The following is a 23,141-nucleotide window of genomic DNA, read 5'->3' on the forward strand; positions in this document are numbered from 1 at the left end:
CGTGTCTACTGATTCTCTCCTCGCTCAGTGACCAGCTATGCCAACTGAACCATGCCTTTCGGAAAAACTGTCGTGTAGCAGTCAAATCCCAGAACTTCTATTGGCTGGTGCTCCTTCTGGTGTTTCTCAACACTGCAGCCAGCGCCTCTGAACACTACGGCCAGCCCAAGTGGCTCACCGAGATGCAGGGTCAGGATCCACTCTCTTCTCTACATCTATCTGTTCTACTTTCTGTCTTCACCTACCTGTATCTGTTATTTTCTATTTATTTCTACGTCCTCCTCCCCTCTCTCTTTTTCTCTGGGTCATTTTCTCTAATTCAGCAGGTTGAAATGGTGACATCAGAAACAGTAAATAAATACATAAATAAATAACCTTCATTTTCTCTGTCTTTCCTTCAGAGCGGGCCAATAAGATCCTCTTGATGTTGTTCACGCTGGAGATGCTGTTGAAGATGTACAGTTTCGGTTTCCAGATCCACTTCTTGGCTCTGTTTAACCGCTTTGACTGCTTTGTGGTGTGTGGTGGCATCCTGGAGACGGTCCTGGTTGAGTTGCAGATCATCCCTCCCATCGGCATCTCTGTGCTGCGCTGTGTCCGCCTGCTCAGGGTGTTCAAAGTGACACGGTAGGTAACTGCTGGCCTGGTCCCAGATCTGTTTGTGCTGTCTTGCTAGCTTGATTCCAGATCTGTTTGTGTCATCTTGCTAACTTGGTCCCAGATCTGTTTGTGTTGTCTTGCTAGCTTGGTCCCAGATCTGTGTATGTTGTCTTGCTAGCTTGGTCCCAGATATGTGTGTGTTGTCTTGCTAGCTTGGTCCCAGATCTGTTTGTGTTGTCTTGCTAGACTGGTCCCAGATCTTTCCAGAAAACGCTGCTATGCAAATCAAATGTACTTCTGAAGGAACTCTCTGAAATGTCACTCTCTGCAATTGATTAAATGCTTTGCATGCATGAATTCCATATGGAAGGGTACTGCATACCTTGATTCTTTACCCTCAAACACTGAAACCATCTGTCTCCTGTTTAGGCACTGGGCAGCCCTGTCAAACCTGGTCAATTCACTGCTCAACTCCATGAAGGCTATCTGCTCTCTACTGCTCCTGCTCTTCCTCTTTCTAATAATCTTCTCCCTGCTGGGTATGCAGCTGTTTGGGGGCAAATTCAACTTTGATGAGACTCAGATGAAGAGGAGCACGTTTGACACTTTCCCCCAGGCCCTGCTCACCTGCTTCCAGGTGACTTATACTTCTAATACCCTTCACACTACAATCACATTGCATGTGCTTTTCCTTACAGACCCCCTCTTTCTGTCTGTCTCTCCCTCTCTCTATATCTACCATTTTCCTCTGTAGATCCTTACAGGAGAGGACTGGAATGCAGTCATGTATGATGGGATCATGGCTTATGGCGGGCCAGTCTTCCCACAGATGATCGTGTGCATCTACTTTGTCTCCCTCTTTGTTGTCGGTAACTGTATCCTTTCTGTTTACCAAGACAGACTGTTGGTTATTCCATAATCCACATTTGTACAAAGCCATTTAATGTACACAAGCCTCTATTAAGAGGTACTCTAGAAGATACAGACTGTACTGATCTGTATTCACTGATGTTCTCAGGCTCTTCGTCAGTTCCTTAATATCTCTTGATCAGATATCCTGCTCAATGTCTTCTTGGCTATCGCTGTGGACAATTTGGCAGGAGATGGGGGAAAAAAGAAAGTAGAGTAAGTATCACAAAAGGCAGACAAAGAAAAGGTATAATTTGATGGTCTGGGCTTAGTACTGGACATCTCTAAGTAGCATCAGTAATAAGGATGATATGTAGATGGTGAACAAAGACCAAGTGCTGAATGAATGGCTTTTCAGAGAGAAAAAGGAGGAGGAAGAGGACTGGGACGATGACGAAGACAAAGAGGAAGATGCAGCGGTATGTACCTAGATGTTGTTTCAGGGGACCAATACACAATTATTTGTATTTTATTTTATTATTTACCCCCTCTTGTCTCATCGCTGCAATTCCCCAACGGGCTCGGGAGAGGTGAATTTAAAGTCACGCGTCCTCTGAAACATGACCCGCCAAGCCGCACTTCTTAACACTCGCTCGCTTAAACCGGAAGCCAGCTGCACCAATGTGTCGGAGAAAACGCTGTTCAACTAACGACCGAAGTCATCCTGCAGGCGTCGAGTTGCTAGAGCCCTCCTGGCCAAACCCTCCTCTAAACCGGACAACGCTGGGCCAATTGTGCACCGCCATATGCGACTCCCGGTCACGGCCTGTGATCCTCAGTGTTTTAAAGATAAACAATTATCTCATGTTTGCATTTCTTTTGCTCACTCTTTCCTTGTGCAGAATGAGATGGATGACTGGGAGGAGAATGAGGAGTTGAGAGCCATTGAGGGTCTGGAGGGTAAGTTTTGTTCCATATACCTCAGGTGGTTCCTCATCAGACTGTGACACATGAATTGTTATCTAAAACTTCTGATCTGATCAACTCCCCTCTCTCTCTAGGAATTATGCCTGTGAAGCCTGAATTTTCCGCTCCAAAAGAGAAGATTGAACCCATTCCAGATGGTAGCTCCTTCTTCATTCTTGGAAAGAGAAACTGGTAAGTCACAGCCATAGAGCCCTATGGGTCCTGGTCAAAAGTAGTACACTATATAGGGAATTGTGTGCCATTTCAGAGCACCCATATAATTTGCATGTTCTCTCCTCTCCCCTCAGCCTCCGAGTGGCCTGTCACAACCTCATCCACCACTCCTACTTCACCAACCTCATCCTTGTCTTCATCATCGCCAGTAGCATTTCTCTGGCTGCTGAGGATCCAATCAGAGCTCACTCCTTTAGGAACAACGTAAGGCAAAGAAACTAAAGAGCCTCTAGATATCTCCTCAGCCAACAGTCAGTCCCGACCTCACAACCAAACACAAACTACTGCCCAATCAATATATAACTGTCATTGATTCGACTGTTCTCACTCAACTCTGCAACACATCTACCGCCACTGATCAACAGTTTCAACCAAAACTACTGTTCTCATACTCACTCACCTTACACCGGCCACCAGCAAATAGTGTTTCAATATGGCTGTCATAATCCTGACAGGATATCTTGTCTATCCTCAGATGCTTGGCTATGCTGACTATGCATTCACCTCCATATTCACTGTGGAAATTATATTGAAGGTAAAATAGGACCAAATATGTTTTGTTATATTTACTTCCTTTTGGAATGTTCCTTCATTGTGAATTGACAATGTTCTGCATAGGCTATCTTTCCTGCTGGCAGTGGCTGTATCAGTGGAGGATGGTGGGAAGAGCTATAGCAGAACAGGCTCATTGTAATGGCTGGAATGGAATCAATGGAACGGTATCAAACACTTCAAACATATGGAAACCACATGGTTGACCCCATTTCATTTATTCCATTCCAGCCATTACAATGAGCCCATCCTCCTATCGCTCCTCCCACCAGCCTACACTGAGCTTTATGTCTATCTGTAAACATATATAGTTGTACACATGGCATTGTAAGTGCCATTTAGAATCCCCCGTAACTCTTGTGATTTAATCTCCCTCTCTAGGTGACAGTTTTCGGTGCGTTCCTTCATCCTGGATCGTTCTGTAGGAATGCCTTTAATCTTCTGGACCTACTGGTTGTCAGTGTGTCGCTCGCGTCCTTTTTCCTCCAGTGAGTATCTGTCAGAATGTTAGCTCAGCAGGCTTGAACCTCCAGCTTTAAAGCTTGTGCCTGAGGTGAAGCAGGGGGTCCATTGACAATATAGTACAATAACTTTCAACCAACCTTTACTTGCCAATGATGCCTTTATTATTTGAAAGGCTCTGGTGTCTTATAAACCTTCTGTTTCCAGTTGCAGGTGGAACTCCAAAAACCAGAGAATATTCAGAAAAATATTAAATCCACTTTTTCTATTGATCAGGGTTGGGTAGGTTACTTTCTAAATGTAATCTGTTGCAGTTACTAGTTACCTGTCTAAAATTGTAATCAGTAATGGAACATTTGGATTAACATTTGGATTACCCAAACTCTAGTATCTGTAATCTGATTACAATATCTTTGCTGGTAATGTAACTGGTTACAGTTTTTGTAATCATATTAAATGTAACTGATTGCATGTACATGTAATCAGTTACTCCTCAACCCTGGTATCGAGTGAGAATGGCCTTTCACATGTGTGTAAATATTTGTGTGTGTTGTTTGAGTCGCTCTGCGTGATGTGCTGTCATCATCTTCTACATGTGGCTACTGCCACATTGCTTAGAAATGACAAAGATGTTGTAAAATGCCAGATGTCTGGCAACTAAGATGGTGAGGAACCTCCTCTCGAGGTGCAAAAAGTGGATTTAATATTTCTCTGAATATTCTCTGTTTTTTGGAGTTTCACCTGCAACTGGAAACAGAAGACACAAGAAACAGGAATTATGAAAAGTATCGGCAAGTAAAGGTTGGTCGAAAATACTGGAGCTGTACCATGCTTTTCAATGGACCATTGGATCAAAAGCCATCACAAGGTAGTTAGCTAGCTATGCAGATGGATGTAAGATTTGATCAGCTGTCGGTGTGTGTGTGTCGTGTATCGATGTGTTATATTGACATAATACTGTAACAGCACTCTCTGCTGGTCAGACAAGAACAAGTCTTTGTGATTCATTCTCACACTCTTATCTGCCTCCTCTTATATTCTCAGTTCCAGCGCTATATCTGTGGTCAAGATTTTCAGGGTACTCAAAGTGCTCAGGCCTCTTCGAGCAATCAACAGAGCCAAAGGACTCAAGGTAATCATTTGAATACTTTGACCACCTCTCTCTTGCTCTCTCAACTACAGTTGAAGTCGGAAGTTTACATACACTTAGGTTGGAGTCATTAAAACTAGTTTTTCAACCACTCCACAAAGTTCTTGTTAACAAACTATAGTTTTGGCAAGTCGGTTAGGACATCTACTTTGTGCATGACACAAGTAATTGTTCCAACAATTGTTTACAGACAGATTATTTCACTTATAATTCACTGTTTCACAATTCCAGTGGGTCAGAAATGTACATACACTAAGTTGACTGTGCCTTTAAACAGCTTGGAAAATTACAGAAAATGATGTCATGGCGTTAGAAGCTTCTGATAGGCCAATTTACATAATTTGAGTCAATTGGAGGTGTACCTGTGGATGTATAACAAGGCCTACCTTCAAACTCAGTGCCTCTTTGCTTGACATCATGGGAAAATCAAAAGAAATCAGCCAAGACCTCAGAAAAAAAAGACCTCCACAAGTACGGTTCATCCTTGGGAGCAATTTCCAAACGCCTGAAGGTACCACGTTCATCTGTACAAACAATAGTACGCAAGTATAAACACCATGGGACCATGCAGCCGTCATACCTCTCAGGAAGGAGAAGTGTTCTGTCTCCTAGAGATGAACGTACTTTGGTGCAAATCAATCCCAGAACAACGGCAAAGGACATTGTGAAGATGCTGGAGGAAACGGGTACAAAAGTATCTATATCCACAGTAAAACAAGTCCTATATCAACATAACTTGATAGGCCGCTCAGCAAGGAAGAAGCCATTAAAAAAGCCAGACTATAGTTTGCATCTGCACATGGGGACAAAGATTGTACTTTTTGGAGAAATGTCCTCTGGTCTGATGAAACAAAAATAGAACTCTTTGGCCATAATGACCATCATTATGTTTGGAGGAAAAGGGGGAGGCTTGCAATCCAAAGCATGGGGGTGGCAGCATCATGTTGTGGGGGCTCTTTGCTGCAGGAGGGACTGGTGCACTTCAGAAAATAGATGGTATCAGGAGGATGGAAAATGTTGTGGATATATTGAAGAAACTTCTCAAGACATCAGTCACAGGAAGTTAAAGCTTGGTCGCAAATGGGTCTTCCAAATGGACAATGACACCAAGCATACTTCCAAAGTTGTGGCAAAATGGCTTAAAGGACAACAAAGTCAAGGTATAGGGTGGCCATCACAAAGCCCTGACCTCAATCCTATAGAAAATTGTGTGCAGAACTGAAAAAGCGTGTGCGAGCAAGGAGGCCTACAAACCAGACTCAGTTACACCAGCTCTGTCAGGAGGAATGGGCCAAAATGTATTTATTGTGGGAAGCTTGTGGAAGGCTACCCGCAACGTTTGACCCAAGTTAAACAATTTAAAGACAATGCTACCAAATACTAATTGAGTGTGTATATAAACTTCTGACCCACTGGGAATGTGATGAAAGAAATAAATCATTCTCTCTGCTATTATTCTGACATGTCACATTCTTAAAATAAAGTGGTGATCCTAACTGACCTAAGACAGGGAATTGTTACTAGGATTAAATGTCAGGAATTGTGAAAAGCTGAGTTTAAATGTATTTGGCCAAGGTGTATGTAAACTTCTGACTGTAACTGCAAACGTGGTCTTGTTTCTGCTTTTGTTGGCAGAATGTAGTGCAGTGCGTGTTTGTGGCAATCAAAACAATCGGAAACATCTTGATCGTCACAACGCTCCTCCAGTTCATGTTTGCCTGTATTGGAGTGCAGCTCTTCAAGGTACTTGGTCATTGCTTTTAGCAGTACTTTGAAAATACTCTGTATGTTGTCTTCTCATTATAAAGCCATGTGTTGTTCTGCTCTGTGTATTACAGGGAAGATTCTACAGTTGCACTGATGAAGCTAAACACACTCCATATGAGTGCATGTAAGACTTAATATTTTGTCATTTATTTGTCTTTTAGCCAATGCATCACTCAAATTTCTGTCATGACATACTACAGTATATGTGATTTACTAATAAGTATAGCTTTGTGTGCGTGTGTGTCCGCGTTTTAGGGGAACGTTTGTGGTGTATAAGGATGGTGATATGAATCACCCTATGGTGAGAGAGAGGAAATGGCAAAACGGTGAATTCAACTTTGACAATGTGCTGCAGGGCATGCTGGCCCTGTTCACTGTGTCTACATTTGAAGGCTGGCCGCAGTGAGTACCAAGACCACACATTAGTACATATGATGACTATCTGTTTATATATTAAAGTTTTCATCTCTCCCATTATAAACTCGTAGGCTGCTGTACAAGGCCATCGACGCCAATGCAGCAAACCATGGCCCTATTTACAACTACCGTGTGGAAATCTCCATATTCTTCATCATCTACATCATCATCATCGCCTTCTTCATGATGAACATCTTCGTGGGCTTCGTCATCATCACGTTCCGTGAACAGGGAGAATCTGAGTTCAAAAACTGTGAACTGAACAAAAATCAAGTTAGTCCTTTTCCTTGATGAACTTATTTTGACGTTCATCACAATCACAAAGCTACTGTACCTTATCATGTCAAAGGCATTCAGTCTACTGAGAATGCGAGTGATCACTTCACCTCCCACCTTCCCTGTGTCTCCTGTCCTGCCCTCCACAGAGACAATGTGTACAGTACGCTCTGAAAGCCAAGCCCATCAAGATCTACATTCCCAGAAACCCATCCCAGCTAAAGTTCTGGAAAATCATCGCCTCCAGCCAGTTTGAGTACATCATGTTTGTCTTAATTCTTCTCAACACCCTCACCTTGGCTGTACAGGTACAATACTGCAGTTTCAACTACAGCTAGTCATAATGTATGCATAATGTACATTGAACCAAAATATAAATGCAACATGTAAAGTGTTGGTCCCATGTTTCATGAGCTGAGATAAAAATATCCCAGGCATTTTCCATGCGCACAAAAAGCTTATTTCTCTCAAATTTAGTGCACAAATGTATTTACATCCCTGTTAGTAAGCATTTATCCTTTGCCAAGATAAACCATCTACCTGATAGGTGTGGCATATCACAAAGCTGATTAAACATCATTAAACAGGTGCACATTGTCCCGGGGACAATAAAAGGCCACTCTAAAATGTGCAGTTTTGTCACACAACACAATGCCACAGTTTTGAGGGAGCATGCAATTTGTATGCTGACTGCAGGAACGTCCACCAGAGCTGTTATCAGAGAATTGAATGTTCATTTTTCTACCATAAGCCGCCTCCAACATCGTTTTAGAGAATTTGGCAGTAGGTCCAACTGACCTCACAACCGCAGACCACGTGTATCGCGTTGTGTGGGCAAGCGCTTTGCTGATGTCAACGTCGTGAACAAAGTGGCCCATGGTGGCGGTGGGGTTACGATATGGGCAAGCACAAACTACGGACAACTAACACAATTGCATTTTATCAATGACAATATGAATGCACAGAGATAATGTGACGAGATCCTGAGGCCCATTGTCGTGCCATTCATCTGCCGCCATCCCCTCATGTTTCAGCATGACAATGCATGGCCCCATGCTGCAAGGATCTGTACACAATTCCTGGAAGCTGAAAATGTCCCAGTTCTTCCATGGCCTGCATAAACACCAGACATGTCACCCATTGAGCATGTTTGGGATGCTCTGGATGGACTTGTACGAAAGCATGCTGCAGTTCCTGCCAATATCCAGCAACTTCGCACAGCCATTGAAGAGTAGTGGGACAACATTCCAGAGGGCACAATCAACAGCCTGTCCAATTCTATGTGAAGGAGATGTGTCGCACTGCATGAGGGAAATGGTGGTCACACTGGTGTGTGACTGGTTTTCTGATCAATGCCCCTACCTTTTTTTTAAGGTATCTGTGACCAACAGATGCATATCTGTATTCCCAGTCATGTGACATCCACAGATTAGGGCCTAATGAATGTATTTCAATTGACTGATTTCCTTATATAATTACATTGTAACTCAGTAAAATCTTTGAAATTGTTGCATGTTGCGTTTACATTTTTGTTCAGTATATATTACAACAGGAATAAGATTATAAACTGTTTACATGTATTGCCCTGCAGCATTATGAGCAGTCTAAAACATTCAACTCTGTGATGGACATCCTCAACTTGATCTTCACAGCCCTATTTACCATAGAGATGGTCATCAAGCTACTGGCTCTCAGAACACATGTGAGTTCAACAGGCTTTCACTGGACACATGTTGATATCAATACAGTGTTCTAATGTTCCATGTTCTAATGTTCCGATACCATGTTCTAATGTTCCATGCTGTTGACTGTGTTTGTGTGTGTCTGTATATCCAGCAATATTTCATTGATGCTTGGAACACCTTTGATGCTCTGATAGTTGTGGGCAGTGTGCTAGACATCATGGTCTCAGAGCTTAGTGTGAGTACTATCTCTGTATCTCCTTTAGCTACTTCATGTTACATCATCTCTTGCATCTTCAGCCATTTCTTTACGTTAGGGAAACATGTGATGCTTAGAAAACTCTTGGAAGATAGACCTGCAACACTATGTGTACAGTTATTCATTGTAACATCTCAAGGTCAGTTTAACAAACATATTGCTTTATAATACTCTTGTGTAGGGTTTGCTACAGTCAGAATAACTGTTGGATGTTCATATATGTCAGGGCTCTCCCGCCCTGTTCCTGGAAAGCCACCCTCCTGTAGGTTTTCGCTCCAAACTTCGTTATAACTAACCATCATATCAACCAGCTAATTATTAGAATCAGCTGCGCTAGATTAGGGTTGTAATGTAAACCTACAGAATGGGAGCTCTGCAGGAACAGGGTTGGAGAGCTCTGATATGTGATATCTAATGTATATTTTTCTGTTTTTTTCTATTTCCAAGGGTGGAGATGAGGATGGAGAAGTAAGACCACGACAGGGACACAACTCTCTCCTCTCTGTCTGTCTCTCTCACCTTCTTCTCTCTCTTTCTGCCTCTCTTTTTCTCTCTGTCACTCTCTCTTTCCTCAAAAAAATTTCCTTTAATCTCTCTCAATAAATTGTGTGAAAACAAGCTTCTGTTCCCTAAACCTCTGTGTTTCTGTCCAGGCCATTGAGGCCGCAGCCAAAGCCGCAGCTGTAGCTGTACCTGGAGCACCGCCCGGGGCCAAGAAGGAAAGCGGAAAAGTATCCATCACATTCTTCCGTTTGTTCCGAGTCTTGCGATTGGTCAAGCTGCTCAGCAAAGGGGAGGGCATTCGAACCCTCCTCTGGACTTTTGTCAAGTCCCTCCAGGTCAGTGCTATGCTCAGGCAGATGTCAAGACAAGACAGACAGACATGCACAGTGTTGATTTATATTTTGTAAATAAAATGTATGTTTCTACCTCTCACAGGCCCTGCCATATGTCGGTCTCCTTATTGCTATGATCTTCTTCATCTACGCTGTGATCGGCATGCAGGTGGGTAACCTCCCATGTATTGTATCCTCTTCAAAAGTATTTAAAATGCAGCTGGTGACAATATGGCCTATGCTCACACCTTTTGCAGACATTTGGAAAGATTGCTATAGATGACAACTCGCATATCAACAGGAACAACAACTTTCAGACCTTCTTCATGTCTGTCCTACTGCTCTTCAGGTGAGCTCTGCAGGAGAGAGAGAAATAGTAAATAGGTAGAAACTCAACCACCTTCTCCTTTTCTCCTGTAGCTATCCACTCTTCGTTTCCCCTCTGTTCTCTTCTTTTCTCTTCTCTGCAGCCTCTCCTCTTCCCATTCTCTCATCTCCTCTCGCTCCTGTGTCTTCTTTTACGTTCCTCAGTCCTAATGTGTGTGCTGTTCCTGCAGGTGTGCAACTGGAGAGCAGTGGCAGGAGATCATGTTGGCAGCGTTGCCAGGGAGACGCTGTGACCCCGAGTCAGACTTTGAGCCCGGGGAGGAGAGCATGTGCGGCAGCAACCTGGCCTACATCTACTTCATCAGCTTCTTCATGCTCTGCGCTTTCCTGGTGAGGGAGAGGGGAAGGGAGGGAGGAGGTGGTGTCAGAGGAAGGAGGGGAAATCTGTATGTGAGAGGTCTCTGTTGCGAAAGAGAAGTTTATCTCAATGAGACCAACCTGTATAAATAAGGGAAAAATAAAGAAATGTTGAAGCCGACCGGCTGTGATCAATACACTCCGTGTTCCTCTTTCTCAGATCATTAACTTGTTCATTGCTGTCATCATGGACAACTTTGAGTACCTGACCAGGGATTGGACCGTACTGGGTACTCATCACCTGGACGAGTTCAAACGAGTCTGGTCGGATTATGACCCAGAGGCCACGTAAGAGACAACTCTCTGTATCTCTTTTTTATTTATTTCAAATCATGTATTTTAATGTCAATGGTCTTAACAACCCAATTAAAAGAAAAAAGATACACATTCTCTTAAAATTGAAAGGAAAGCCATTAATAATTTCTTACATTTCTCTTCTCATCAATCCCTTTTCCCCAATTGGTCCTTTATATTGTCCTCATTTCCAATGGCTCGTAGTGGAGCTGTGTACATTGTGCTGATTTCTTTCTCTGTTGCAGGGGTCGAATCAAACATATCGATGTGGTCACTATGCTGCGCAGGATCCAGCCACCCCTTGGTTTTGGCAAACTGTGCCCCCATCGTGTGGCCTGCAAGGTAGGGCAGATCATATTTTAATGTTAAAAGTTGCATAAATGAAAAAGTATAACAAACGTATTAGCTTGAATTATTTGTATAATTGAATGTTTGATATATGTCAGATAGTGTGCAGTGATAATGATATCCTTAAAATTACGTTTTATTCATCAAAGTCACACTCCCACTTAATACAGTATATCAAGACAGGCTACATGTCCTACAGTCTCTCTCTACCCATACAAGCCTGTCTAATCTAGCAGATCAGTGGAATTTACTCCCTCAGCCTTGGCTGCCTTTCCTCCTCTTCCCCCTGCCAATCCAATTAAACCCTCCCTCTCTCTTCCTTCTCCACTTCCTCTCCCCTCCTCCCTTTCTACCACTCTTCCTCTCATCTGCTTGTTTGTCCTGTCAGAGGCTGGTTGCTATGAACGTGCCGCTGCACAGCGATGGGACAGTCACCTTCAACGCTACCCTGTTTGCGCTGGTCAGAACCTCACTCAAGATCAAGACTGACGGTTAGTCAGCACACACACACAGTGTATCATTCACACATCATTATTTAGTGCAGTGGTGCTTGCAGCCTTTACTCCTGTGTTTTTAAAGGTCTTGTGTCACTCCACTAGGGCCTGTTGACCAGGACAACGAGGAGCTCAGGGCCATCATTAAGAAGATATGGAAGCGCACTAAACCCAAGCTCCTTGAAGAGGTCATTCCACCCCCTAGAGGTAAAACTCAGGAGGTGCCTTTAACCAACTAGACAGAGACTTATTACTGTATACTACCGTATAACCACACAGACCACTCTAATGGTAGTTTTAAAGTTACAGAAATACAGGTTTCTTTCTGTATCTCACTAGGATATTTGTCTGTGTTTTTTTATCTTAGTCCTTCTCTATCACTTTCCCATTTGCCTCCTCCCTTTGTTTAAAATGATTTGTTTTCCATTCTCCTACTCTGTGACGATTCTTCCTGACTTAGGGGAAGAGGTGACTTGTGGGAAGTTCTATGCCAGCTTCTTGATCCAGGACTACTTTAAGAAGTTCCGCAAGAGGAAGGAGCGGGAGAGGAAAAAGAAGGGAAAGGACAAGAAAGACTCTCTCCAGGTATACCAGTTACCTGTTTACACGTGTTGCTGTTTGGTGACTGTGTTTGTGTATCACACTTTTTGTGTGTGTGTGTGTGTGTGTGTGTGTGTGTGTGTGTGTGTGTGTGTGTGTGTGTGTGTGTGTGTGTGTGTGTGTGTGTGTGTGTGTGTGTGTGTGTGTGTGTGTGTGTGGCAGGCAGGGCTACGGTCACTGCAGGCACTTGCCCCAGAGTTGCATCTGGCCTTGGCAATGGAGGGAGAGGAGGAGGAGGGTATGGAGGGAGAGTTGGACGAAGAGTTTTTCAAAGTAAGTATCTCCTATTGACTGTCGTTAGTGTATCAAAACAGTATGTACTGACATTTTTTTAATTTCACCTTTATTTAACCAGGTAGGCCAGTTGAGAACAAGTTCTCATTTACAACTGCGACCTGGCCAAGATAAAGCAAAGCAGTGCGACACAAACAACATCACAGAGTTATACATGGAATAAACAAACTTACAGTCAATAACACAATAGAAAAAAAGTCTATATACAATGTGTGCAAATGGCATGAGGAGGTAAGGCAATAACTAGGCCATAGTAGCGAAGTAATTACAATTTAGCAAATTAACACCGGACACTGATAGCACTGATAGATGTGCAAGTAGAAATACTGGTGTGCAAGAAGAGCAAAAAAGTAAATAAACAATATGGGGATGAGGTAGGTAGATTGGGTGGGCTATTTACAGATGGGCTGTGTACAGCTGCAGCGATCGGTTAGCTGCTCAGATAGCTGATGTTTAAAGTTAGTGAGGGAGATATAAGTCTCCCACTTCAGTGATTTTTGCAATTCGTTCCAGTCATTGGCAGCAGAGAACTGGAAGGAAAGGTGGCCAAAATGATCTGTCTTTTCTATTTTGACATTGATCAAATATGCAAATATCACTTACAGTAGGTAAACATAAATGTTTCTATAGTATTTACAATAAGCAGCAGTTGACTGTATATTAAAGCTGATCTCTCTGTTTTCCCCTTCCTTCAGAATGAAAATGTTTTTGAAGATCCAGGCACCTCTGCCACCAATACTTCATCCACCACTCCCATACCAGGTGACATGGAGGAGTCCACCACCATCGTTTTCATGGAGCCCTTCGTCGAGCCCACTATATTCAGCGACGTGGTCACAGAACAGCCATTAGCAGCCAGTGAGAGATCAGAATCAGATCTGTCATCCTTTGATGTGGTGGTTGAACAGCCAACGAGATCTGAGGCCCTCCTTCCACCAGAAGAAGCACCAGCCGCATCACCACCAAAAGATCCATCCCCTCCCCAACCAGCACCGAACCCATCCCCACCACAGGCCCCATTCCCTCCCCAACCAGCCCCACCTCCACCACAGGCCCCATCCCCTCCCCAACCAGCACCAGCCCCACCCCCACCACAGGCCCCATCCCCTCCCCAACCAGCACCAGCCCCACCCCAACCAGCACCAGCCCCACCCCCACCACAGATTGCTTCTCCGCCACAAATGGTTGCCCAATCCCAACCTCAAATAGTGATAGCCCCACCAGAACCAGAGGCAGCTCAAATAGTGTTAGAGGCAGCCGCTGCCCCACCTCAACCAGAGCTAGTGATGGAGGGAAGAGGAGGTGAAACTTATGCTGCACACCAGGTGTACTACCAACAGTACCCAGTGGGCATGCTAACAAACGACAGGTAAGTGGGAAGGGGAGAGAGGCAGATCTACGTTAATGAAGCTTAGTTGAAGAGCGTGCATAAGTGTTCCCTTTCCCTTCACAGGTATGCATATCAAGAGCAACCTGCAGTATCCCATATCCCACCAGAGTACATGCAGAGTCATGCTCCTAACTTCACCAATGGGAGTGTTGCAGGAGTACCCTACGAAAATGGAAATGGCATGAATGGGAATGGCTATAATGGCGCTATGAATGGTATGAATGGAGGTAGCATGAGTGGCTACACCGGTAATGGTTACATAGGAAACGGCTACAATGGAAACGGCTACAATGGCAACGGCTACAATGGAAACGGATTGGAGCCGTATGTCCGGAGACGTGTTCTTCCTCCCACTCCTGCAGGTAATCATCACATGGTCTCAGTCTTTCTCCTCAACACCAGTAGAATCAGTAGAACTAGAAACACCCAGTGACCGTCTTAGTACATTTCCATGTATTTTCCCTTCCAGGTCGTAAGCCGCCCTCCTTTAACATCCAGTGTCTGCGGGCACAGCATAGCGCGGGTGACATCCCCATCCCTGGCACATATGAGAGTAACTCACCCCCATGCAGATCCAGACTGGTGAGAAACACACACATGCAAAAGAATAGTCAACAAATACTCACTGAATCAAAGAGACATTTTGATTTTAATTTAATAATAGAAATCAAGATTTTAGTCATTTTCCTCTTGGTGTTGTCATCCGTCGTCCTCCAGACCCTTGACTCCCGCCGCAGCAGTGTCTCCTCCATATCCTCGGCCTCCTGGGCCAACAATGGAGGAGGACCTGCAGGGTCAATGCCAGGAGCAGGGGTGTCAGCAACATCAGCAGCCGCAAAGAGAGGGCGTCTGCTCTACGCCCCTCTGATGCTGGTGGATGAGGCCGGGGGCACCCAGCAGCTGTGGGGAGACAGGACCCAGGCCACCTCCAGCCTCCCTGCTATTGCAACTAGGCCCAGTGGCTGGTACCCTGGAGCCCCAACACTCCCCATGCACACGCCACAGAACAGGAGCTACACCAACGGCAGAGTGCCCTCCCAGATCAGCCAAAGACTCATAGAGAAAGGCAGTGCAAACAGCCTGGTGGAGTCGGTAAGTGATGAATAAAACAAAACGTCCAGCTAAAATCCCAAGGCTACATATTGTTTACCGGTAGACTATACCTTATCTGCCTAATGGTGAGTGGAGGAGTCAAGCGCACTCCAAGCGTCAGTAATTTACCTGAAAATTTGCTTTGCTTTCCAAAAAAGTATATTTGCCTAAGTCAGTGATTATGAATATACACTTGTATGCTGTAGGTTGTTGGGATATGGAAATATATATGGAGAGAGAGACTGATAGAGAGAGAGAGATTTGTGTTCAGTGTTTCACTACTCTTCTTACTCTCCCACAGATCCTGATATCAGAAGGCTTGGGCCTCTATGCAAGAGACCCAAAGTTTGTGAACTTCGCAAAGCGGGAGATCGCTGACGCATGTAACATGACCATTGATGAGATGGAAAACGCAGCCACAGATCTGCTGACCCGTTCTACTGGACAGCCAATAGGACGCTTTGAGGAGGAGCTGGCAGATGAGATGAACTGTGTGATTTCCTACTGAGAGAGAGGAAACAGAGAGAGAGAGGGAGGGAGGTAGGGAGAGTAGGAGGGCAATGAGATAGAGCCTTACCTCTCCATCAACATGGGGGGGGGTAAGAATGCTGTCCCAAGCTATTGATCTTAGGAAACGGTCTATATCTCTTTGATCATGCTATTTCTCTTTTCTAGATCTTCTCAGTTAATTTGGCTTTGTTGAAAGCATCAGTGTGTCTTGAACAAGAGTCTGAAAGAATCATTGTGAATTAGACAGCATATACAGTACAGAGCCCAACTATTGAGGTTTGGCCTCAATACTCTTTACACATTATTCTAATGTAAGAGTGTACTGTACTATAGCCTGCCGAACATGATTGCAATTCGTATTCTACTATGAAGTAGTTTATCGCTATTTTCAAAAGCGGCATTTTTGGATTGTAATTTCCATTTTTGGTACTGTTCTAGAATTGCTGTCACTTATACACCCAAATCATACAATAACCCTGCTAGGGTCATAAAAACATATTAAAAGCTGGCATAAATCCCCCCCAAAAAATACAGTACCTGTCTATAGTTCAAGTGAGCTCCACTTGTAACCATAGATAATGAAAATGGGTTTATGTGTGTCATGTCAGTTGCCCAGTGAAGCATTAGCATAGCATTAACAGTAGACTTTTGAACCATGTCATGTCAAATGAACCTTTCTAGTGGAGGGGTTCCGCTAGCGGAACACCTCAACAACATTCCGCTGAAGAGGCAGCTCACGAAATTCAAAAATATATTTTATGTAACTTATGTAACTTTCACACATGAACAAGTCCAATACAGCAAATGAAAGATAAACATCTTGTTAATCTACGCATCGTGTCCGATTTAAAAAATGCTTTACAGCTAAAGCACAACATATGATTGTTAGATCACCGCCAAGTCGAAAAAAGACACAGCCATTTTTCCAGCCAAAGATAGGAGTCACAAAAAGCAAAAATATAGATAAAATGAATCACTAACCTTTGATGATCTTCATCAGATGACACTCATAGGACATCATGTTACACAATACATGTATGTATTGTTCGATAATGTGCATATTTATATCCAAAAATCTCAGTTTACATTGGCGCCTTACGTGCAGTAATGTTTTGATTCCAAAACATCTGGTACTTTTGCAGAAATACTCATAGTAAACATTGATAAAAGATACAAGTGTTATTCACAGAATTAAAGATAGACTTCTTAATCCAACCGCTGTGTCAGATTTTTAAAAAACTTGACGGAAAAAGCATAATCTGAGAACGGCGCTCAGAACCCAAAACAGCCAGAGGAATATCCGCCATTTTGGAATCAACAAAGTTAGAAACAACACCATAAATATTCACTTACCTTTGATGATTTTCATCAGAAGGCACTCACAGGAATCCCAGTTCGACAATAAATGAATGATTTGTTCCATAAAGTTCCATCATTTATGTCCAAATAGCCACGTGTTGTAAGCGTGTTCAGCCCAGTAATCCATCTTCATGAGGCGCAGGCACTTCATCCAGACAAAAACTCAAAAAGTTCAGTTACAATCCTTTAGAAACATGTCAAACAATGTATGGAATCAATCATTAGGATGTTTTTAACATAAAACATCAATAATGTTCCAACCGGAGAATTCCTTTGTCTTCAGAAAAGCACTGGAACGAGAAGTAACTCTGTCGGGAGCACATGTCATGAGACCAAGGCTCTCTACCAGACCACTGACTCAGAGGTCTTATGAGCCCCTCCTTTATAGTAGAATCCTCAAACCAGTTTCTAAAGACGGTTGACATCTAGTGGAAGCCCTAGGAAGTGCAACCTCATCCATATCTCAATGTGTACTCGGTAGGCCAAGCTTTGAAAAACTACAAACCTCAGATGTCCCACTTCCTGGTTGGATTTTTCTCAGATTTTCGCCTGCCATATGAGTTCTGTTATACTCATAGACATCATTCAAACAGTTTTAGAAACTTCAGAGTGTTTTCTATCCAATACCAATAATAATATGCATATATTAGCATCTGGGACAGAGTAGGAGGCAGTTCACTCTGGGCACGCTATTCATCCAAAAGTGAAAATGCTGCCCCCTATCCCAAAAAGTTTAAATCAACAGAAACCCCAAAGAAGATTCTCATGACAGTCATGTTAAGGGTTTCTCTCTAGGTTTCTTCCTAGGTTCCTGCCTTTCTAGGGAGTTTTTCCTAGCCACTGTGCTTCTACAGCTGCATTGCTTGCTGTTTGGGGTTTTAGGCTGGGTTTCTGTATAGTACTTTGTGACAACTGCTGATGTTAAAGGGGCTTTATAAAATACATTTGATTGATTGATTGATTTATCTCCCTCAGTGAGAAACGTACATAAATACTATTTCAAAGTATATGGTTAACAGGAATGCAACTTGTAAATGTAATAATAACAATTGTTAGATTTATTTTATTGTGACTGCTAACACTTTGAACTGTCAGGTATTTGTGTGTACAGTAATAAAGTGTAATGTACTTTTTCTCAAAGTTGTCATGTAGCTAGTTCATTTAGTAGCAGTAACAATAAGGCCGGAATTTAATAATGCAAATACTGGAGACAAGGGCTTTTCATAAAGAACTGGCATAACTCTACATAATTATACAGGGTGTAACATTTCATGATTTTAAGGAACATCATAAAATAAACACATGAATTGCATAATGACTCATTAGTGCCTTAACAGATGGAGAACATCTGTGTTTCCTTGGCCCACTCAGTTCCACATTTAGAAACTCCTCTTTAATTACCATGACAACACTTGGCTTAGTGGCTGATTTTCAGGTGTTTTTGTTTTCAGCAAAGAAGATAAATAAAGATGTATATGACTGGCCATATTTGACTAAGAAACATGGTAATGGTTAAAAAGCATACATCTTTTGTCAAATTAACCTCCAAGGGGACGGTTGAGCTAACGTGCGCTATTGTGATTAGCATGACGAACATTTCCCAGGACATAGACATGTCTTATATGGGCATAAAGATGAACAATAATTTAATCTAACTGCACTGTCCAATTTACAGTAGCTATTACAGTAAAAAAAAATGCCATGCTATTGTTTGAGGAAAGTGCACAACAAAAAACTTATCACGGCACTTGGTTTGATAGATTCACCTCTGAAGGTTAATAATATACTTACATTCATTGCTCTGATTTGTCATCCTGAGGGTCCTAGAGATAAAATGTAGCATAGTTTTGTTTGATAAAATCCATTTTTACATTAAAATGTAGGAACTGGGTTCTACATTTGGAACCCCTGCTTTGTCAGATCTTTTTATCATAAGTTTTTGGGGCATTTTAGCTAACCCTAACCCTTTTCCTAACCTTAACCTAATAATCCTAACTTGCTACACTCTAAAAATGAGGGCTTCAACAAGGGTTCTTCTAAGATCCTAAAAGTTCCTTGAAGAACCTTAGGGTTTTTGGCACTGAAAAATGCCCCCAAAACATTCTTCCAATAACCCCATAGGAGATGGGATTCATTGAGGAACCTCTTTAGTTCTTTATGTTCTTGCAGGAACTAACTAACTGCCCAACTGAAATATTTTTATTTGAATTTGAGAGACAGCAGGTGCAGACACCTTACTGAAAAATGTAAAGATGTCCTCAATTTAAGGCAAGGTTTCTCCCTTTATGATCAAAATTGATATTGTTTTATGATGATAGGCCTACCATCTATCTTTTCATATTTGTCCAAATGGCTGTGTTTTGACACTCTCCCTTTAAAAAAAGAATAATAATTAAACAAAAAATGTACACAATTCAATGGATATGAATCAACAACGAGGTAAGAATATGTAAGATGTTAAAGGCTATAGTCGTATTGGGCGCAGATGACTGAACTGCTCACTTATTTGTTTGTGTCTGTATGCATGTATACTGACGAGGAGGCCCACAAAAGTATGTGCAATTTGTATTGGTTTGTCTCATAATATTATGCAGATCACATGTATCACCTACAATTCATTTGAATGAATGGTGTCTTTAAAACCTTTTGACTCAGTCACAGTAGCCATCTTCCTCCTCCCTTACCTGTTCAATGAAGATCCCAGATGGCCTCTACATTATGGACAAGGTATGTACAGTGCCTTGCGAAAGTATTCGGCCCCCTTGAACTTTGCGACCTTTTGCCACATTTCAGGCTTCAAACATAAAGATATAAAACTGTATTTTTTTGTGAAGAATCAACAACAAGTGGGACACAATCATGAAGTGGAACGACATTTATTGGATATTTCAAACTTTTTTAACAAATCAAAAACTGAAAAATTGGGCGTGCAAAATTATTCAGCCCCTTTACTTTCAGTGCAGCAAACTCTCTCCAGAAGTTCAGTGAGGATCTCTGAATGATCCAATGTTGACCTAAATGACTAATGATGATAAATACAATCCACCTGTGTGTAATCAAGTCTCCGTATAAATGCACCTGCACTGTGATAGTCTCAGAGGTCCGTCAAAAGCGCAGAGAGCATCATGAAGAACAAGGAACACACCAGGCAGGTCCGAGATACTGTTGTGAAGAAGTTTAAAGCCAGATTTGGATACAAAAATATTTCCCAAGCTTTAAACATCCCAAGGAGCACTGTGCAAGCGATAATATTGAAATGGAAGGAGTATCAGACCACTGCAAATCTACCAAGACCTGGCCGTCCCTCTAAACTTTCAGCTCATACAAGGAGAAGACTGATCAGAGATGCAGCCAAGAGGCCCATGATCACTCTGGATGAACTGCAGAGATCTACAGCTGAGGTGGGAGACTCTGTCCATAGGACAACAATCAGTCGTATATTGCACAAATCTGGCCTTTATGGAAGAGTGGCAAGAAGAAAGCCATTTCTTAAAGATATCCATAAAAAGTGCCGTTTAAAGTTTGCCACAAGCCACCTGGGAGACACACCAAACATGTGGAAGAAGGTGCTCTGGTCAGATGAAACCAAAATTGAACTTTTTGGCAACAATGCAAAACGTTATGTTTGGCGTAAAAGCAACACAGCTCATCACCCTGAACACACCATCTCCACTGTCAAACATGGTGGTGGCAGCATCATGGTTTGGGCCTGCTTTTCTTCAGCAGGGACAGGGAAGATGGTTAAAATTGATGGGAAGATGGATGGAGCCAAATACAGGACGATTCTGGAAGAAAACCTGATGGAGTCTGCAAAAGACCTGAGACTGGGACGGAGATTTGTCTTCCAACAAGACAATGATCCAAAACATAAAGCAAAATCTACAATGGAATGGTTCAAAAATAAACATATCCAGGTGTTAGAATGGCCAAGTCAAAGTCCAGACCTGAATCCAATCGAGAATCTTTGGAAAGAACTGAAAACTGCTGTTCACAAATGCTCTCCATCCAACCTCACTGAGCTCGAGCTGTATTGCAAGGAGGAATGGGAAAAAAATTCAGTCTCTCGATGTGCAAAACTGATAAGACATACCCCAAGCGACTTACAGCTGTAATCGCAGCAAAAGGTGGCGCTACAAAGTATTAACTTAAGGGGGCTCAATAATTTTGCACGCCCACTTTTTCAGTTTTGGATTTGTTAAAAAAGTTTGAAATATCCAATAAATGTCGTTCCACTTCATGATTGTGTCCCACTTGTTGTTGATTCTTCACAAAAAAATACAGTTTTATATCTTTATGTTTGAAGCCTGAAATGTGGCAAAAGGTCGCAAAGTTCAAGGGGGCCGAATACTTTCGCAAGGCACTGTATATGAAAACCGCTGTCAAGTGAACAGTGTTTTCATTCACATAATTTTTACCACAAAAAATAACATGAATACTGTTGTGCACGTTTTGGTAATTATATGTATATTTATATATTTGTTTTATTCACAGACTTCACCCTCCCTACACCTGTTCAATCACCATGCACTGCTAAATAATTTTGGAATGTGAGACATGAGTTTACATCTAGACGCTAATGATCTTGGAGCAGGGGGGGAAAGGGCTCAGATTCCTGGGGTGTAGCCACGTGGCTATAGCAGCGTGCCAGCGCATCTGGCTTAACATCCCTGGGTACTGGTCGGTGTTGTGGAAACGAAGTGGCCCGGGCCTTACTGAACCCCTCCCGGATGTCCTGGTATTCCACGGGAATGGCGGAGAGATCCGGGGCAATTTCCAAGTCCCCAGGAAGACGTTCCGGGGCAGGCAGAGCTGATTTCAGGCAATGAGTGTAGCAGAACGGGCTCCAGCCTACAATGGCACCAATGCCACAGGAACCTGCGGAGACTCAAATAGGAGGAATTGGATCATCTCACTGTGGTTCCCCGACACTCATAGGATGATGGGGGTGGTATGGTGGGTGACCCGGCCTATAGAACGCCCGTCCAGCGCTCTAACATTCATGGGAAAGGAGAGGGGTTGAGTGGGGATGCGCACCTCGAATGCCAGGGTAATGTCCATAAGACTCATATCGGCCCCCGAGTCGATGAGTATCTGGGGTGGCATGGAGAGGGGGGGCGAGTAGGGGGAGAAGCTAAATTGTCCTTAGGACCCACCAGTGTAGTCATTCCTACCAATGAGTTAGGTCTCTTTAGGGGACAGGTAGACACATAATGACCGTGACTACTGCAATACAGACAAATCTGGGTGTTATGTCTGCGTACATGTTCAGCTGGAGATAGCCTAGCCCTGCCGAGCTGCATCGGCTCAGGAAGAGGTAAATCGGCAGTATTCAGAGGATTTTGGAGAAACTCGGGTAAGCTCAGATCCTCTCGGGAACATATACACTGTGGACTTCCAGAGTCCATCAGATGCAAGGTGGGATCCTTGAGTGAGCAATTGGGACCGCAATCAGACCTCTTCTCCTTAATACGATCCCGTAGCCGCCCATCGATCCGGATGGTCAAAGCGATGAGTAAGTCGAGATCCGCCGGTTGTTCCAGGGCTACAAGCTCGTCCTTTACTTCCTCCGAATACTCTGTGCAGGAACGTGTCGAACAGCTCTTCCGGGTTCCAGGCACCACTAATAGCATGCGGAATTCCACCGCATAATCTGCCACACCGAGGGAGTCCTGCCGAAGCTGGAGTAACCTCCGTGCAGCCTCTCTCCCAGACATCTCAGCCACGAAAACTTCTCAGGGTCTGGGAGGTTACCGTCATGGTAGACTGCCTAGTAGGCCACCCACGGATTTGCTCCTGCAATGTGTCCAAAGCTAGGTTGTGACTTTCGGCCACGGCCTAGAACCCTTCCATCAGATGGCGAAGCAACTCCTCGTGCCTTCCAATGGTGGCTCCTTGGGAGGAGATGGCGTTGCGGAGCTGGTAAAAGTCTGCTGGGTCAATCATGGCCATTTCGTACTATAGCGTTT

The 23,141-nt window shown here is 43.2% G+C and overlaps 1 protein-coding gene across 1 annotated transcript in view; it reads left to right on the top strand.

Annotated features, from left to right (window-relative positions):
- Positions 1-16,532, top strand: part of LOC139416673 (voltage-dependent L-type calcium channel subunit alpha-1D-like) — a 46,550-nt gene extending 30,018 nt beyond the window's left edge. The window contains exons 13-48 of the mRNA XM_071165628.1: positions 29-189; positions 402-627; positions 1,030-1,237; positions 1,355-1,475; positions 1,653-1,725; positions 1,868-1,928; positions 2,352-2,409; positions 2,511-2,607; positions 2,724-2,853; positions 3,125-3,184; positions 3,583-3,689; positions 4,708-4,795; positions 6,449-6,556; positions 6,652-6,704; positions 6,836-6,982; positions 7,069-7,270; positions 7,423-7,581; positions 8,865-8,975; positions 9,110-9,193; positions 9,662-9,682; positions 9,868-10,053; positions 10,154-10,219; positions 10,308-10,399; positions 10,608-10,767; positions 10,955-11,082; positions 11,334-11,430; positions 11,825-11,927; positions 12,036-12,137; positions 12,391-12,515; positions 12,693-12,803; positions 13,520-13,774; positions 13,922-14,193; positions 14,278-14,576; positions 14,684-14,796; positions 14,932-15,306; positions 15,608-16,532. Of these exons, the coding sequence (XP_071021729.1) occupies positions 29-189; positions 402-627; positions 1,030-1,237; positions 1,355-1,475; positions 1,653-1,725; positions 1,868-1,928; positions 2,352-2,409; positions 2,511-2,607; positions 2,724-2,853; positions 3,125-3,184; positions 3,583-3,689; positions 4,708-4,795; positions 6,449-6,556; positions 6,652-6,704; positions 6,836-6,982; positions 7,069-7,270; positions 7,423-7,581; positions 8,865-8,975; positions 9,110-9,193; positions 9,662-9,682; positions 9,868-10,053; positions 10,154-10,219; positions 10,308-10,399; positions 10,608-10,767; positions 10,955-11,082; positions 11,334-11,430; positions 11,825-11,927; positions 12,036-12,137; positions 12,391-12,515; positions 12,693-12,803; positions 13,520-13,774; positions 13,922-14,193; positions 14,278-14,576; positions 14,684-14,796; positions 14,932-15,306; positions 15,608-15,814 (4,966 nt within the window). The 3' untranslated portion in view covers positions 15,815-16,532. The remainder of the gene's footprint in view (positions 1-28; positions 190-401; positions 628-1,029; positions 1,238-1,354; positions 1,476-1,652; positions 1,726-1,867; positions 1,929-2,351; positions 2,410-2,510; positions 2,608-2,723; positions 2,854-3,124; positions 3,185-3,582; positions 3,690-4,707; positions 4,796-6,448; positions 6,557-6,651; positions 6,705-6,835; positions 6,983-7,068; positions 7,271-7,422; positions 7,582-8,864; positions 8,976-9,109; positions 9,194-9,661; positions 9,683-9,867; positions 10,054-10,153; positions 10,220-10,307; positions 10,400-10,607; positions 10,768-10,954; positions 11,083-11,333; positions 11,431-11,824; positions 11,928-12,035; positions 12,138-12,390; positions 12,516-12,692; positions 12,804-13,519; positions 13,775-13,921; positions 14,194-14,277; positions 14,577-14,683; positions 14,797-14,931; positions 15,307-15,607) is intronic.
- Positions 16,533-23,141: the final 6,609 nt, after the last annotated feature.

This window comes from Oncorhynchus clarkii, chromosome 9 (assembly GCF_045791955.1).
Source record: "Oncorhynchus clarkii lewisi isolate Uvic-CL-2024 chromosome 9, UVic_Ocla_1.0, whole genome shotgun sequence".
Classification (NCBI taxonomy): domain Eukaryota; kingdom Metazoa; phylum Chordata; class Actinopteri; order Salmoniformes; family Salmonidae; genus Oncorhynchus; species Oncorhynchus clarkii.